Below are 16678 nucleotides of genomic sequence, written 5' to 3'. Positions count from 1 at the left end.
CTCAAAACAGCAAACTATAGAACAACAAAAAGAAAAAACTAAAAACACTTTTTTTGTCTGAAATCTAAAAGATGATGCACATGCATTTATGGCTAGAATCCAGAGTTTCAGAATGCAGGACAATGGCCCAGCATGCATAAAGGCCTGACTTCAATCTCCAGCAAGACAGTGATCAGTCGGCAGCCTTGACCTGAACCCTCAGCACTCCGAGGTGGGGGTGAGATACAGCAATAAAGGTCATTTCAAGGTCACCCTCCATTGTTTATCTCCATTATTTACCAAAACCATTTGGAAAAGGAGCTGGAGAGATGCTCGGCAGTAGAGAACTGGTTGGTCTCACAGAGGACTCAGAACCGACTCTCAGCACTCACAAAGTGGCTCACAACCATGTGTAACTCAAGTTCCAAGGATCTGATGACTGAATGGACACCAGGAACACACAGGGTACAAAGGCATGCATGCAGAAAAACACCCACACACATAATCAAAACAAAAACAAACGTCTTAGATAAGCAAATTAGCATCATCTGCTCCCATGAGGAAACAAATTCAGAGATTACAATTACATAAGTTGTTCAAAGTCACACAGCAGCACTGCCAAGGAGCCTAAAGTACAGGGTTTTTGTTTTTGTTTTATTTTTCCTCTGTTGCTAGAGAATGATTGCGTCTTATACATGCTAAGCAAACGCTTTCCCACTGAATTAATTACACCCCTTGGCTCAGACCTTATTAACGAATTTATTCTTACACTACCAATATTCTGATGATTGGCCAGATAAAGGGTAATAAAGATGTTGAAGTAGACTTACCCTGGAATTAAAGTAAACTATAGGGAGGATGAAATATTCTCATTAAAGTGTAATTTATACATAGGAAAGCTAAAACACAAGTGAATCCCTGTCCTTAGACTGTGGCTGAGTGGTGGGAATGAATACTTAGCATACAGCCCGCATGCTTCCCCAAGTGCTCCACCTCTGCTTAAGTCGTTCAAGTAACACTGCACTGGGGCCCACTCAGGGAAGAAGTACCACAGAGAAAGACACCAGCAGTGGATGGGTACCAAATAAGAGGTAAGAAAAGCAAACACAAAACAGCAACCCCAAAAGACACAATGTGACCCTATTTCAAACAGACCAAAGAGAACCTGAAGAGAGCAGGGTACACAGCTGTCATCTCGGCACCTGGGAAGCTACAGCAGGAGGACTGCCTCAGATCTACAGCAAATTCAAGGCCAACCTACGCTACACAGAAGTCCCTGACTGAAAAGGACCATATGATATAGGTCACCTGGGAGGCTGCAGCAGAAGAATGGTGCTCAAAGCCTACCTGAACAACAGAACAAATTCAATGCCAGCGTGCCCAACTGCTTCACCAAATCAAGTTCAAGGCCAGAGAAGGATACCAAAGACCGCTTCTCTAATAGAAAAATACTGTTCTGTACTGACAGTGAACACCATAGCATAACAAATACTCACATGCTATTTGTATTGCTAAGCATTTTAAGTAATGTAGATATCAGCTTAAAGTATACAGGAGAATGTTTATAAATAGTGTGCAAAGACAGTACCTTTTTGTTGGTTTGCTTTGAGGTAGAGTTTCTCTGTGTAGCCCAGGTTTTCGTGGAACTCACTCTGTAAACAAGGCTAGCCTTCAACTCAGACACCTGCTTGCCTCTGATCTGGGAGAAGTCCTAGAATGAAACCTCTGAGGATATGGGAATTCAAGCTACCTCCTTCCTAAGGCACTTCCTTCCTAAGCTGGCCTCTGAAACCAGCACCACCATGTTGTCGTGGTGAGCAAAAGCAAGGACACAACATTGGAACTAGCAACCCTTACGGGGGAGAGGCCAGTTCCTTAGGTAGTTCTTAGTACCTTACCCACTGAGCCACAATACTCACCATGACTTGACGCACAAGCTTAATGGTCTCACTCCACGGTCTACTTTGGTTAAATTTTGCATGGAGCCGGTCCAAGAGAGAACTCATCTTACTCAGCTTCTCTGACTCTACAACGTAAAGCAGAAAGCATCAGCAGCCACTCTGATACCAAGACCTTCCACCATTTCTCCTGCAAAAGAAACCCTGTATTTCACTTACAACTGTCCAAGTATTTTTTATATAATTTACTCCAAAACATACAGAAAGCTGCCTAGTAAAATGGCCACCCATACTTTTTATCCCTGTACTGGAGATACTAAGGCAGGTGATTTGTAAATTCAAGGCTAGCCTGAGCTACAGAGGAAGACTGTCTCAAATGTGTATACAACACAGAGATTTCCTGAGACAGAATCTTACTAAGCTGTCCATTATGTTGGCCTTGGAATCTTCGGCCCCAACAATCCCCCGCCCTAGTCTCCAAAGTCATTGTCACTACACGTACACACTGTGTCCAACTTAGAAAATAGCTTTAAATTTTATTTTTATGCCAGGCATGGTGACATGCTCCTTTTAATCCAACACTCGGAGGAGTTAGAAGTAGTCAGACCTTTGTGATGTCAAGACCAGCCTGGCCTGCATAAGAAGAGCCTGTCTTAAAACAAACAGCAACAATAAAAACCCAGGGTGAAATAGCTCGGTGCTTAAGAGTACTTGCTCCTTTCCCAGAGGACTCGAGTTAGATTCTCAGCGTCCATACAGAAGCTCACAAACATATCTAACTCCAGTTCCAGGGGATGTGATGCCCTCTTCTGGTTTCCACAGGCACCAGGCACACATGTGGTACATATATATACATGCTAGCAAACCACTCACATATGTAAAACAAATATTTAAAATGCTACTAGAAACCACACCAGACTGAGTTTGTTATCTGCGTATGTGTAAGCACGGGTGTGAACTGGCCATAGCACCTGTGGAGGTCAGAAGAAGGTTTACTGCAGCCTGTTCTCGCCTTTCCCCATGAGTACGTGGAACCTTCCAGGCCCAGATGCATTTTGTTGTTTTGTTTGGTGTTAGACAGGGTCTAAAAAGGCTGGCTTTGAACAAATAGAGATCCACCTGCCTCTGCCTCTTAAGTATGCCATCAAAGTAGTGTTTGACAATGCCTAACGCATCCTTTAAGAGCACTAGCTGCGGGGTTGGGGATTTGGCTCAGTGGTAGAGCGCTTGCCTAGCAACCGCAAGGCCCTGGGTTCGGTCCCCAGCTCCGAAAAAAAAAGAAAAAAAAAAAAAAAAAAAAGAGCACTAGCTGCTCTTTCAGAGGATCTGGGTTCAAGTCCCACCACCCACATGGCAGCTCACGGCCACATGTAAATCCAGTCCCAGGGAATCTGCTGTCCTCTTCTGGACTCTGAGGGCACCAGGTATATACTTGGTACACAGAAATACAGGAAGACAAAACCACTACACACATGAAACCCATATTCTTTAAAGAAAAAAAGATTTATGTTGTGTGTGTTTGGTTTTTTGTTTGTTTTTTGACTCATGCATGTATAACACGTCTGTGCAGGGAGGCTAGAAGGCACCAAGACTTCTGAAACTAAAGCTACAAATGGTTGTGAGCTGCCCTGTGGGCATGTGCTCCCTGGGAGCCAAATCTAAACCCATGCCAAAAGCATAGCACTCTTTACTCCCCAGCTCTGTCTCCAGCCCCTCCCTGCTTTTCCTTCATTTCAGACATTCTCTCGCCACCCCGCTGACCCCCAAGTCCATCTAGCTGAGCACGACCTTGGAGGCTGACAAGGTGGCTCCCTGAGTAGAGGCATCCCATGCCAAACATGAGAGCCTGGGTTCACGCCCCAGAGCCCACAGTAGCTACAGTAGACCACCTCCAAATACAGAAATATAAGGGGTGGCCTCCACATGCTTCTCCCTCTACCCGGGCTTGCGTTACAGCCCAGACTCTCCTCAGTCATCTCTTGTCTCCTTTTCTTTAGCCTCCTATGGCTGTATGCCACTATAAACAGACGCCTTTTATTTTTTTTTAAGACTTTTTATTATGTATACAGCATTCTACCTGCATGTATGCCTGCAGGCCAGAAGAGGGCACTAGATATCATTATAAATGGTTTTGAGCCACCATGTAGTTGCTGGGATTTGAACTCAGGACCTCTGGAAGAACAGACAGTGTTCTTAACCACTGAACCATCTCTCCAGCCCCCAGACGCCTTCTTTTTTATTTATTTTGGGGGGTTGGGGTTAAGACAGAGCTTCTCTGACTGTCCTGTCTCTTTGTAGACCTGCCTGGCTTCAAACTGAGGGATCCCCCTGCCTCTGCCTACTAAGTACTAGGATTAAAGGCATGAATCATCACCATTTGGGGACCAAATTCAGGCCTGTTTTCATGTTTGCACAGGGAAGTATTTTACCAACTGACTGGCAGCCTTTTTTTTTTTTTTCTGGACAAGGTCTTACTTAGCCTAAATGAGCCTGAACTTGCTGAGAAGGAAAGGGCAGTCCGGAAGTCCCGCCCCTCCTGCCTCTACTTTCTCAGTGGTGAGACTACAGGTATGCTATGCCCAGCTTCTGTTCAAACTATCCACTGAAGCAAACAAAAAACTTGTAATTGCATACATAGGGATGCAATACCTTGAAGGATATATTTTGAGCACAATTTGAGCTAGGCATTTCTATAATTAGTTTTTAGTATGAAAACAATGACATCATTCATTTTTGTTGCTTTCTCCTTTTTTCCTTTTCTTTTGGTGCTGGGGATTGAACCTGTGGGCAAACGACCTTGCTCTAATATCTGCAGCCTCTAAATTATTTTTAAATTAACAAACAAAGCAATGGGTATCATTTTGGCATTCTTATAGATGTAAGATGTTACACTGGGTCTGAGTCTTCTTCCTCTGACAGCCACCCCTGCCCCAACCTCCAAACAGCCAAGGCTTCCACTTTAGTTCAAACTCCATTAACCTTTCTATCCTGAAGATCTCCTTCTTTCTCACATGGTCCCATATTTTGACAACCAGTACACGCCAACACATACTTAAATTGAGATTCCGCATAAGAGAAAATGTGGTATTAGCTAAATACAGCTTATTTTGAGTATCGTCCACTTTCCTACAAATGTCGAGACTTCATTTTGGATAAGCCAGTCTATCTGAGTTAAGGTTATGAGGGGGATAGTTAAACCAAGATTTAAACTCTTAGCTGGCTATGATGGTATGTTAAGTTGGCACTTGGGAGGCTGATGCAGGAAGACCTTGTCTTGAAAGAAAACAAAAAAGACTCAATCCCTTCCCTTTTCTTCCTTCAACTGGGAAAGTGGTTTGGGTTTTGTTCCTGCTAGTTTATAGTTCTGAATACATTTCCCCCGAGCTTTAAAGCCATTATTCAGGAACAATTGAAAGAGTAGTTTTTAAAAACACAGCAGAGTATTTGAACACTATGACATTCCAAGAAACTACTAGCTTTTATTATAATAAAGACCGCACCATGTCACTCACACTAAAACATCCTCCATCACTTTGACACATTGTTCTAGTGTCATCTTCAGCGATCTCTCCTGGAACAAAGCATCAAGTTTCAGTTTCACTCTCCTGGTGACCCACCAGGCTAATCTGAAAGTAACCTGAAGCTCAACTACTTGTCCCTAGTCTTGCAGAAAATCTTTCACAAGGGGAGGCGAGGCGGAGCGGAGCCTCAGTGTAGGAGCTCCAACATCTGTAAAGCTCGGTCGGGATCCACCTGGATCCAGTTCCGTGCACAGTGGCCCTGGGGGGGGCGTGGGTCCCCACCTCCGCTCACAGATTGGCTCCCCACAGTTGTGTCCCGCCCCTTCTTCCCCCCCACCCCCTAGTCACTCACCCTCGGTTTCCCCCTGAGCCTTCATCCTGACAGCGGTGAGGTCTTGGGTCCGCCACAAGCCAGGGAGCCTTTCCCCACCACTAAGAGGGGAACCAAGTTAGCCTGGGCTCCGGGGAAGCAGCGCACCAGCGGCCCCCACTCTTCCGGGGAAGGTTCAGTCTGAAGTCCCCGGCGGCAAGAAGAGAAGGGTGCTCGCGGCCGCCGCCATCTTCCCCAACGGAACTTCCCAAAGATCGCGAGATTAATCGTGTTCCTGCGAAGCAGAGGAAGAAGGAACAGCACCAAAATCTCGCGGAAATTGGCTGATCCGCCCTTCCCGCGGGATTTCCAACAGGACTGTCTCCGATTGGCTCAGTCTTCACACCTTTCCGTGGAAAGAGTTGACATCTCTTAGAAACTTTGCGTCTTGACAGATACACATTTGTAAATTAGAAGCGTTAGCTCTTTGGCCCAGCGTTGGTGGCGCAAGCCTTTTATCTCAGTAGGCAGGCGATCTCTGAGTTCGAGGCCAGCCTGGTCTACAGAGTGAGCTCCAGGACAGCCACGGCTACAAAGAGAAACTCTGTATCAAAAACAAACAAACAAACAAACAAAACACAAAATACAACAGAAAAAAGTTAGCTCTTTGAACTCCTGGAGAAGTAGCACATTCCTATAATCCCAAAGAGGAAGGAGGATCGCAAATTCATAGCCACTTCAAGCTCCATAGTGAAAACCAGTCCTTACAAAATAATCTCTCTACTGAAAGATTTCCAATGAATTTTAGTATCCGTAATGCCAAAGGCAGTCAGGTTTGCCTGGCTGTGGTGCGTGCCTTTATTCCCAGCGCTCCGAAGGCAGAGGCAGGTGGCTATCTGTGAGTATGAGGCCAGCCTGGTCTACAGAGTTTTTGGATCCAGGACTGCACAGAGAAACCCTGCCTCGGGGCTAAAAGTAAGATTTGTGATAGGACAAGACGTGTAACTCACTAGTAGCATACATGCTCCACATGCCTGAAGTCCTGGGTTTAATTCCTAGAGAAAGTGGGAAGGTGAAATTTCCTGAAGAACAAGCAGCAGTTATGTTGTTTAAGAGAAAGAAAAGGGAGGGAAGGAAAGGACTGGGGTAATTCCTATGACTGCTTGCTTGGCATGCAGAAACTCTGGTGTTGATTCCCAGCACAACATAAACCAAGCTTGGTGGGCTTATCCCAGTGTGATATTTGCTCAGCCCAGGGAGTGGCATTAAGAAGTATGGCCTTAGGGGTTGGGGATTTAGCTGGGGGGCGGTGGCATGGCCTTGTTGGAGTGGAGTAGGTGTGGAGATGGACTTAAATACCCTCAACCTAGCCCCATGGAAGAGAGTATTCTGATAGCAGCCTTCAGATGGAGATGTAGACCTCTCAGCTCTGTCTACCTGGATGCTGCCATGCTCACACTTGGATAATAATGAACCTCTGAACCTGTAAGCCAGCCCCAGTTAACTGTTGTCCTTATAAGAGTTGCCTTGGTGGGCTGGAGAGATGGCTTAGTGGTTAAGAGGACTGACCGCAGGGGTTGGGGATTTAGCTCAGTGGTAGAGCGCTTGCCTAGCAAGCACAAGGCCCTGGGTTCGGTTCCCAGCTCTGAAAAAAAAAAAAGAAAAAGGAAAAAAAATCTTCCAGAGGTCCTGAGTTCAATTCCCAGAACCACATGGTGGCGCACAACCATCTGTAATAGGATCCCATACCTTCTTCTGGTGTGTCTGAAGAGAGTGACAATGTAGTCACCTAAGAGTTGCCTTGGTCGGGCTGGAGAGATGGCTCAGCAGTTAAGAGCACTGACTGCTCTTCTAGAGGTCCTGAGTTCAGTTCCCAGCAACCACATGGTGGCTCACAACCATCTGTAATGGGATCTGATGCCTCTTCTGGTGTGTCTGAGTACAGTGTACTCATATACATGAAATAAATAAATTAATTTTAAAAAAAAGAGTTGCCTTGGTCATGGTGTCTCTTCACAGCAATAATTCTACCTTAGAGAAGTTAGGAAGATCAGAAGTTCAAAGTTGCCAAAGATTCATAACAATTCAAAACCTGCCTGAGCTACAAGAGGGTTTCCCAGAGATAGTTCAGTGAGTGAAGGCACCTGCTGCCAAGTGACCTGAATTCCATCCCTGGTACATACTTGGTGAGAGGTAAGAACTTGCTTCTGACAGTTTTCCTCTGACAGCCATGCTTGTGCCATAGCACAGAAACTCAAAATAAGACAGAATTTTAAAATAAGCAGTCTTTGGCTACATAGAAATTTCAAGGCCAGCAATGGAATATGTGAGACCCTAACTCAAAAAAAGAAGAAGAAGAAGAAGAAGAAGAAGAAGAAGAAGAAGAAGAAGAAGAAGAAGAAGAAGAAGAAGAAGAAGAAGAAGAAGAAGAGAAAGGAAAAAGAAAGAAAGAGAGAAAGAAAGAGAGAGAGAGAAAAAGAAAAAGAGAAAAAAGGGGGGGGTGCCAGGTTGCCGGAGAGAGAGCTCACTGTTGATTACAAGTCCTTGTTCTTGAAGAGGACCCACAAGGCAGCTTACAGCCACCCATAACTCCAGGTCTAGGGAATCCAACACCCTCTTCTGACCTCCATAGGCACAGCCTGGGTCCACAAGCATAAAGGCAAGCAAAATGCTCATACATTTCAAATACATTTTAAAAATTCTTTAAAGGTAGAAGAAAAGGATAGTAGTGCTCTATCACATTTTTTAAATTTTTTTTTATTTTGGGAGAATGGCATGTGTGTGTGTGTGTGTGTGTGTGTGTGTGTGTGTGTGTGCATGGTTCTACTGTTTACCCTTCTAGACTGAATATTAATGACTCCCCTTCTAAACTGAATCCTTAAGGCTAGCACTGTATCTTATGCAACTCTATATCAGGTGCTTTAAGAATGATTTCACACAGGGGTTGGGGATTTAGCTCAGTGGTAGAGCACTTGCCTAGCAAGTGCAAGGCCCTGGGTTCAGTCCCCAGCTCCGAAAAAAAGAAAAAAAAAAAAAAGAATGAGTTCACACACGCAAAAAGATGATTTTGGAAAACAGTATCCTAGTTTACCATGTTGAGCTTGGCTTTGTACAGAAATTAACAGTCATATTGATCTAAGTTAAGCTTAATTTTTTTCCCATTTGTACAGAGATCAGGCACAATTATGGTTAAATAAGTAACGACTTAACCTATATCAAGCACAGAAACTATTATAGTACTATTTAAAATCCTTAAAAAGAGGATACCAGTATTTTAAGGTTTTTGTTGTTGTTTGTTTTTTTAAAGATTTATTCATTTATTATATAAGTACACTGTAGCTATCCTCAGATACACCAGAAGAGGGCATCAGATCTCTTTACAGATGGTTGTGAGCCACCATGTGGTTGCTGGGAATTGAACTCAGGACCTCTGGAAGAGTAGTCAGGTGCTCTTAACCGCTGAGCCATCTCTCTAGCCCTGTTTTCTTGTTTTTAAGACAAGGCTCAGATAGCTCTGACTGCTCTGGGACTGGATGCATGGATCAGACTGGCCTTGAATTCACAAAGGTCAACCTGTTTAATGGCTGGAGAGATGGCTCAGTGTTTGAGAGCGCTGAGTGTTCTTCCAGAGGTCCTGAGTTCAATTCCCAGCAACCACATGGTGGCTCTCAACCATCTGTCATGGGATCTGATGCCCTCTTCTGGTATGTCTGAAGACAGTGTACCCACATATATAGAATAAATAAATCTTTTTTAAAAATTAACCTGTTTCCTTATCCTACATAAGGTTAGTACCACAGTGCTGACATCCGATACTGGTGTTTTGTACATACCTTAGAAGCCAATCTAACACATTTAATTCAATTTTTATAAATTTTATACACACACACACATATGATTTTAGATTAGACAGAACTTATTTATTCCACTCAACACATCTGATTCTACTGTGTATTTTTTTTAAAGATTTATTCATTTTATGTATGTGATTACACTGTTGCTGTCTTCAGACACACCAGAAGAGGGCATCAGATCCCATTACAGATGGTTGTGAGCCACCATGTGGTTGCTGGGAATTGAACTCAGGACCTTGGGAAGAGCAGTCAGTGCTCTTAACCACTAAACCAAGCCGGCTTTCCAGCCCCTCAACCGTGTACTATCATTCATTTTATCACGCCAGTGGAAACACACAGCTTAACTTGTTCTCTACAATATGAATCATAAAAATGTCTTCAGGGGTTGGGGATTTAGCTCAGTGGTAAAGCGCTTGCCTAGCAAGTGCAAGGCCCTGGATTCGGTCCCCAGCTCCGAAAAATAGAAAAGGAAAAAATAAAATAAAAAAATAAAAATGTCTTCAGTCAGCGTCCTGGTAAATCTTTCACAAACAGAATGTCTGTAATTCTGAGAGACATCCATGGCCTCTGGAAACAACCAGGATAAACTGCAACGATGAAATCAGTAAGTGAAAGATCGTTCTTTTTTTTTTTTTTTTTTTTTGGAGACACGTTTTTTTTCTGTGTACCTCTGGCTCTCTGGCTGGCACCCCTGGCTGTCTTGGAGCTTGCTCTGTAGACCAGGCTGGCCTTGAACTAAGAGAGCCTCCTGCAAACTTTTAATCCCAGCCTGCTCTGAAGACAGGGGCAGGCAGATGTGTGAGATGGAGACCAGCATGTCTACATACCAGCCAGATTCAAGTAGTCTCAAAAAAAATTTTTTTTAATGTATAGGAGTGCTCTATCTGCATGTACACCTGCAGGCCAGAAGAGGGCATGAGATCTCATTACAGATGGTTGTGAGCCATCATGAGGTTGCTAACTGAACTCAAGACCTCTGGAAGAGCGCCCAGTGTTCTTAACCACTGAGCCATCTATCTCTGCAGTCCTCAAAATAAATTTTTTGTTGTCGTTTTTGTTTTGTTTTTAAAATGCTATTCAGGATGGAGACATGGCTCTGGCTTTTAATCCCAGCACTCCCGAGGCAGTGACAGGGAGATTCAAGCCTGGTCAAGTGAGTTCTAGGACAGCCAGTGCTTACATAGTGAGACCTTGTCTCCAACCAACCAACCAACCAACCAACCAACCAACCAACCAACCAAATACTATTCAAACATTCTCCAAAGCCAGCCTAACAGACAGCGTGGTTCACAAAGGCAGGACACATTTAATAAGAGATCTTTGTAAATATCTGGAAACCTTAGTGTGCTTGTGTATTTGTGATGTGTATAGGGACGCTACCGTGTGACCACAGTTTCCTGGGGAAATGCAACACACACACATTCTCACCCCCCTTTTATTAGGGCTACTCACAGGAACAGAAATGATTCAAGGAAGACAGCTGCATCAACAACATCCATCCTGGCATGGGTAACAGCTCACATACTGGAAACCGGAAACGCACTGGACAGCCTGTAGGCATCCCAACACATTGGAGAGTGTCCTTTGTGGGAGCCTCCGTTGGTTTAAACCTAGTCCAGGCAGCTGAGCTGGTCTCTGCTGCTTCCAGCTCAGAGTCTTCGAAGCTCACTGCTCTTTGGAATCTTCTTTGCAGCTTGGTTTGTCTGAGAGTGATTGTCAGCAGCTTGGCTTGTTTACTCTTGGGAAGAAGGAGCCTAGAGAATCTGGCCAGTTTCAGGGACTTCCTGAAGTGACTGAGTTGTGTACCTTCATGTTTAAGGAAATTCCCTCAGGACAGCATCCTGCCCAGGCTGTGTTATTTGCTGATGCCCCTGCCCAGCCCAGGGGCAGGTTTTTTCCTTTTTTTTTTTTTTTTTCAGAGAATGGTGGGTTTTGAGTTTTCCATTTATCTATATCATTAGTTAATAAAGAAACATGAATCATGAAAGAGGAGCAGAACTTTCTCTTCTCCTTCAGGCTCAGACCAGGGGAACTTTATCCCTCCCCAGGGCTGCTTAGAGTAAGCACAGAGCTGAGGGAGTGCTTGCCTGGGAGAGCTATCCCACCCCCCAACCCTTCCCACCTCCCACCCCCCCACTCCCGCTTTTATGCACCTGAAAATACTAAAGCAAGGAGCGAAGTGTTTAAAAACAGAGTTGCTCAGAGTTTAACATTCTGGATCTCACCTCACAATGACAAAGACCGAGACAGAAGGACCTAAACAAACAATAATGAAACAAATCAGGGGTGGCCACCATGCACTCCCACACCTGAACAGACAGAGGGATTCATTGATGTCACCCGGACCCCAGTCGCTGGATCAGCAGCCCCATTCAATCTCTCCTATGTATCAAACAGAAGGCATCTTAACCAGACTTGTCACCTTGGAGGTGACAGACAAGAAGACTTTCTAATTTGCTTCTTTTTGGGGTGGAGGTATCAGACCCCTCTGAAGTGTTAGGCATCCCTTTACCAAAGTGAAGCCTGGGAACCTGGAAGATCCCAGGTCGGGTCGGACACCCCTTAGGAGTTCTCTGACCACCACAGTCACCCTTATTCCACAGGGCTGTAAGACTCTGCTGTGCCATGAAAGGTTACTGAACCCCAAAAGACTTCCAAGGAGCCAAATCCGAGGCAGTTGCGTTAGGGTCTCTCAATTCGGGCTCCAGCTTGGATTCCTTGCCAACCCTGAAATAGCAGGAAGGTGGAGCCCTGAGCCTAGTTTCAGGCAAGCATTTATAGAGACAAGGAGGTGGTGGTGGGGGGAGATCTAGTCTGGTACACATCTGATTGGAAGTCCATTATGGTCTTTAACATAATTGGCTGGTGCTGGGAGCCAAGTAAACTTAACTTCTGCTTTCCTCCTGATTGGTAGTTGTTGGGAAGTGAAGTGTCAAGGGCTGGCTTGTAACCCGGAGGTACAGATTCCTTGGGGAGTAACCTGCAAACTGGTCCTAGATGCAGGTTTTGGTGGGGGGGCTAACCTGGAAACTGGTGCTAGGTACTGGCTTGTTAGTTAACTTGAGTTCAACCTTAAGTTAGGTTCTCTAAGATGGAGTATAAACCCAAAATATTTGGTCTCTCAACTCCCTGTGTCTTGGGCTCTGGTGCCTGAGACTCTGGTGACCCCAGAAATGTTGTGTAGGACTCGCCAGAGAAGACTGCTCAAACATGGGTTCAAACCAATAGGAAGTGGAGCTCTGAGCCCTTCTCAGGGAGAGCTTTTAAGCACAAAAACTGTGTTCTGGGTTGGCATACCTCAGTTAACAAGAACACTTAGCCAGAAGCAGAACTACAGAAGCTAAAAATCAAGGTTAGGGGCTGGAGAGATGGCTCAGAGGTTAAGAGCACCCCGACTGCTCTTCCAGAGGTCCTGAGTTCAATTCCCAGCAACCACATGGTGGCTCACAACCATCTGTAAAGAGATCCAATGCCCTCTTCTGGTGCATCTGAAGACAGTTATAGTGTACTTATATATAATACATTAATAAATCTTTAAAAAAAAAAAAAAGCAAAGTTAGTACATTTAGAGACTGTCCCCAAACTATAGATTTGGTGAATCGGGTCTTTGTCTTCATTTTTGTCAGGTGATGCTGTCTGCTTGCTGGGTTTTATAGCTTGAATGGCATTTCCAACATGTGAGTTGTGCTAAGGCTCTGTTACACTAGCCTATCAGGTACCCAGGGATAAGTTGTCAGAGTTGGTAGATAGAATTTAGCCCTGCACTCTGAATCTGCCTTCATCTCCTATGTGCTGGGGGTCTCCTGTAGCCGGTGCTAGCCCTGCACTCTGAATCTGCCTTCACCTCCTACACGCTGGGAAACAGGAATATGAACCAAATCCAGCTTGAATATTTTGAGCATAATAGTACATCCTAGATATTTCATAACAGAAATAATATACCAATCTAAGCTGGACTTGGCAGCTCATGCTATAATCTCAGCGTTTGGGAGGCAGAGGCAGGTGGATCTCTTCGAGTTCGAGGCCAGCTTGTTCAACAGAGCTACCCCCAGTCTTTTGGTCTCCTGGTTTCCTGGCTTGCTCCTGGCCTTGTGGCCCTTGGTTCTCCTCTCTTCCTTTCTCATTTCCCTCCCCTCTCTCATGGACAGGCTCACTCTGGACTCCTCTAGATGTCTCTACCTCTGCCTGTGCTCTCCCCCTTATGTCTAAAGTAAAAACCCCACGCTATCAGAGTCCATGACCATTAGAGAACGTGACTGGTGGATTGAACAGTGAGGAGAAGGGCAGGGGAGAGGAGTAAGCCACGAGGCCAGGAGAGTGGGAACCAAGAGTGGGTGGCCAAGAGGTGAAGAGATAAAAAGAACTGTGTTGCCAAAATGGCAGGGTTATTTAGGGAAGAACAGCTGAAAGACAGTGAGGTTCTGAGGTTGGAGAGGTTGAGGGGAGGGGACAGGGTGCAAAGTCCTGAGGAGCCCTGTCACTGACATCAGTAGGGATTGAGGGAGTCCCTTTCACCTGTTGAATAGGAACCTGAGTGAGCCATTTGTCCTGGGGTTTGAGAGGTAACACTTTCTCATGGGAACTTTCTACAGAACTAAACAGGAACATGTATGCTAAGTGTAGCCAGGAAAATGTACAAAGCTTGTAAGTTTGAGGCCAGCTTGAGTAATATGGGACTTAGTCTAAAATTAAGAAGTTAGCTGGTGGGGCTGGGGATTTAGCTCAGCGGTAGGCGCTTACCTAGGAAGCGCAAGGCCGGGGTTCGGTCCCCAGCTCGAAAAAAAAAAAAAGAAAAAAAAAAAAAAAAAAAAAAAAAAAGAAGTTAGCTGGTTATGGTGGCACAAACTAATACTAGCCCTTGGGAGGCAGAAGCAGGTACGTCTCTGTAAATCCTAGGCCAAGGCCAACCTGATCTATATATTGAATTCCAGGCTAGCCAAGGTCACAAAGTAAGACCAGTTCTCAAAAACAGAAACATTGACAAGGACTACTAGGAGGAAAGATACATATTTAATGTCACTGGAATAGAAAACTACTCAAGGTATACACAGAGTCTGTGGCCTGGCAGTGAGTACCTATTATTTTAGTGCGAGGGGCATGGAAGCAAGAATTAGCAGCCTCAAGGCCAGAGCCTGCTACCTATTGGGCTCCGGGCCTCCTGAGACACTGTCTCAAAATCAAAATAAAGCAAGGCCCAGAGAGGTCTTTAATATCAGCACTGGGGAGGCAGAGACAAGTGGATCTCTAAGGAACTCTTTAAACCTAAATTAATAACCTAGTCATGCTGACTCACACCTGTAATCCCAGTTACTTTAGGGGAGTAGAATTGGGTGGCCACAGTGGCCAGCTTCAAGGTGGTCTGAGTTACAGAGATGCCGACTCAAAAATGGCACCTACGACCAACCACCTAAATTATTAATTTCATCTGTGTGTGGAGGTAGTTATTGTCACCTTAACTAAGCTTCCTCTTTTAATTTTATTCTCTTAATTTTTTTATGGCTTATTTTTGTTGTATGTGTATGGGTGTTTTTTGCCTAGAAGTATTACCTGTATGGAACGGTGTTGGATCCCTGGAGCTGGAGTTACAGACAGTTGTGAGCTGTCCCTTGGGTGCGGGGAATTGAACCTGGGTCCTCTGGAAGAGCAACCAGTGCTCTTAACCACTGAGCTATCTCCATGGCTCTGCAAGGTCCATCTCCCCAGCCCGGTTAAGTTCCTATCTGTATAATCTAAATAGCAACTTTCTGACCCGCTCTGGGGGATTTGTGGGCAAGGGACTTGTCACACAGCTCTGACAGCCTACCGTGGAGGTCCCACAGACCAAGCAATTGAAGGAAACACACCCGGAATCACTGAGTTCAAAACTTTTTTGCAATGTAAAGCAATCAGTAATTTTTTTTTTATTTTTTTTTTTTTTTTTTTAAAGATTTTATTTTATTTATATTAGTCACCGTCTTCAGAAACACCAGAAGTGGGCATTGAATTCCGTTACAGATGGTTATGAACCACCATGTGGTTGCTGGGAATTGAACTCAGGACCTTTGGAAGAGCAGTCGGGTGCTCTTAACCGCTGAGCCATCTCTCCAGCGCCTTTATTTTATTTTCGAGAGCAATTTTTTTTCCACGAATACTCTTCTCACCGATTATTGTGACGATTCAGAAAGTTTACAAATTTTGTCTTCCGATTTCTGACAGTCCCACATGGCATCACCTGGCCTGTTAACTCCAGTGTTTTCATGCTCAGGCAGGTGAGGGTGAGCTCCAGGCTGGCTGGAGAGCTTTTTGATGAGAGTAGGCACGAGGTGAGGAAAGAGAAGGAAAATAAAAGAAAACGAAATTCTGGACACAAGATGTCCTAGGGTAGAATTTTATCCACCCAAAAAATGTAGTGTAGTAGACACACTTCCAAGAGCGTTACACCTAGCACTTCCTGAAGGAAGTGTACACATGCTCAGACCCGTTCGTTCCGAGTCTCACTGTCTTCTCCTTTTGTAGAAACTGGACGTTTGTCACAAAAAAAAACATCCATTTATGTCATCGAGTTACCCTTCAACCTTTCAGGATAAAGGGTCTATCCTTGTATAAAACTTGTAAAACTTATAAAACATTCTTCTCAAAGACAGGGTCTCAATATGTAACTCTGGCTGGCCTGGCACTCACAGCAATCTGCCTTAGGTTCCAGAGTGCTGGGATTAAAAGTGCGTGCCACCATGCCCATCTTCAAACTAATTTTTAATGCCTTTTTCAAAAAGTCTTCAGAGTCTGCATCCAGAATCTCAATCCAAAATGATTGAGTCTCATTTCCAACCATTATTATTTGCATAAATCCTTTCAGTCTAGCTCACTGATTTGTTCAACTGACATTGACTGTGGAAGTAAGGCACGGTGGCACAGACCTTTAATGGCCCACACTAAGGCTCAGGCAGAGGCATTCAGATCTTGGTGAGTTCCAGGCTTGTCAGGACCGCATAGGGAGACCCATCTCAGAAACAAACAAAAAAAATGTAGGATTTAAAAAATAATATATGATACAGAGGTGACTTCATAGAGTCAGGAAAAAAGCTGGATTACATCCTTTTAATCCCAGCAATAGAGAAAAGGCTGAGACCGAATCGC

The 16678-nt window shown here is 44.6% G+C and overlaps 1 protein-coding gene across 4 annotated transcripts in view; it reads right to left on the bottom strand.

Moving 5' to 3' along the window:
- The window catches only part of Med1 (mediator complex subunit 1), a 42180-nt gene extending 36184 nt beyond the window's left edge, over nt 1-5996 (bottom strand). For 2 of the 4 annotated variants that reach the window (XM_032911869.1, XM_032911872.1), the window contains exons 1-2: nt 5751-5996; nt 1899-2005 (exon numbers count right to left, since the gene is read on the bottom strand). In XM_032911869.1, coding sequence (XP_032767760.1) covers nt 1899-2005; nt 5751-5775 — 132 coding nt within the window. In that variant the 5' untranslated portion in view covers nt 5776-5996. Of the gene's footprint in view, nt 1-1898; nt 2006-4856; nt 4929-5750 lie in introns of all 4 variants that reach the window. The other 2 variants (XM_032911870.1, XM_032911874.1) reach the window with 2 other exon arrangements.
- Nucleotides 5997-16678: the final 10682 nt, after the last annotated feature.

This window comes from Rattus rattus, chromosome 9 (assembly GCF_011064425.1).
Source record: "Rattus rattus isolate New Zealand chromosome 9, Rrattus_CSIRO_v1, whole genome shotgun sequence".
Lineage (NCBI taxonomy): Eukaryota > Metazoa > Chordata > Mammalia > Rodentia > Muridae > Rattus > Rattus rattus.
The sequence above is the reverse complement of the archived record's forward strand: the minus strand, read 5'-3'. Positions and strand labels throughout refer to the sequence as shown.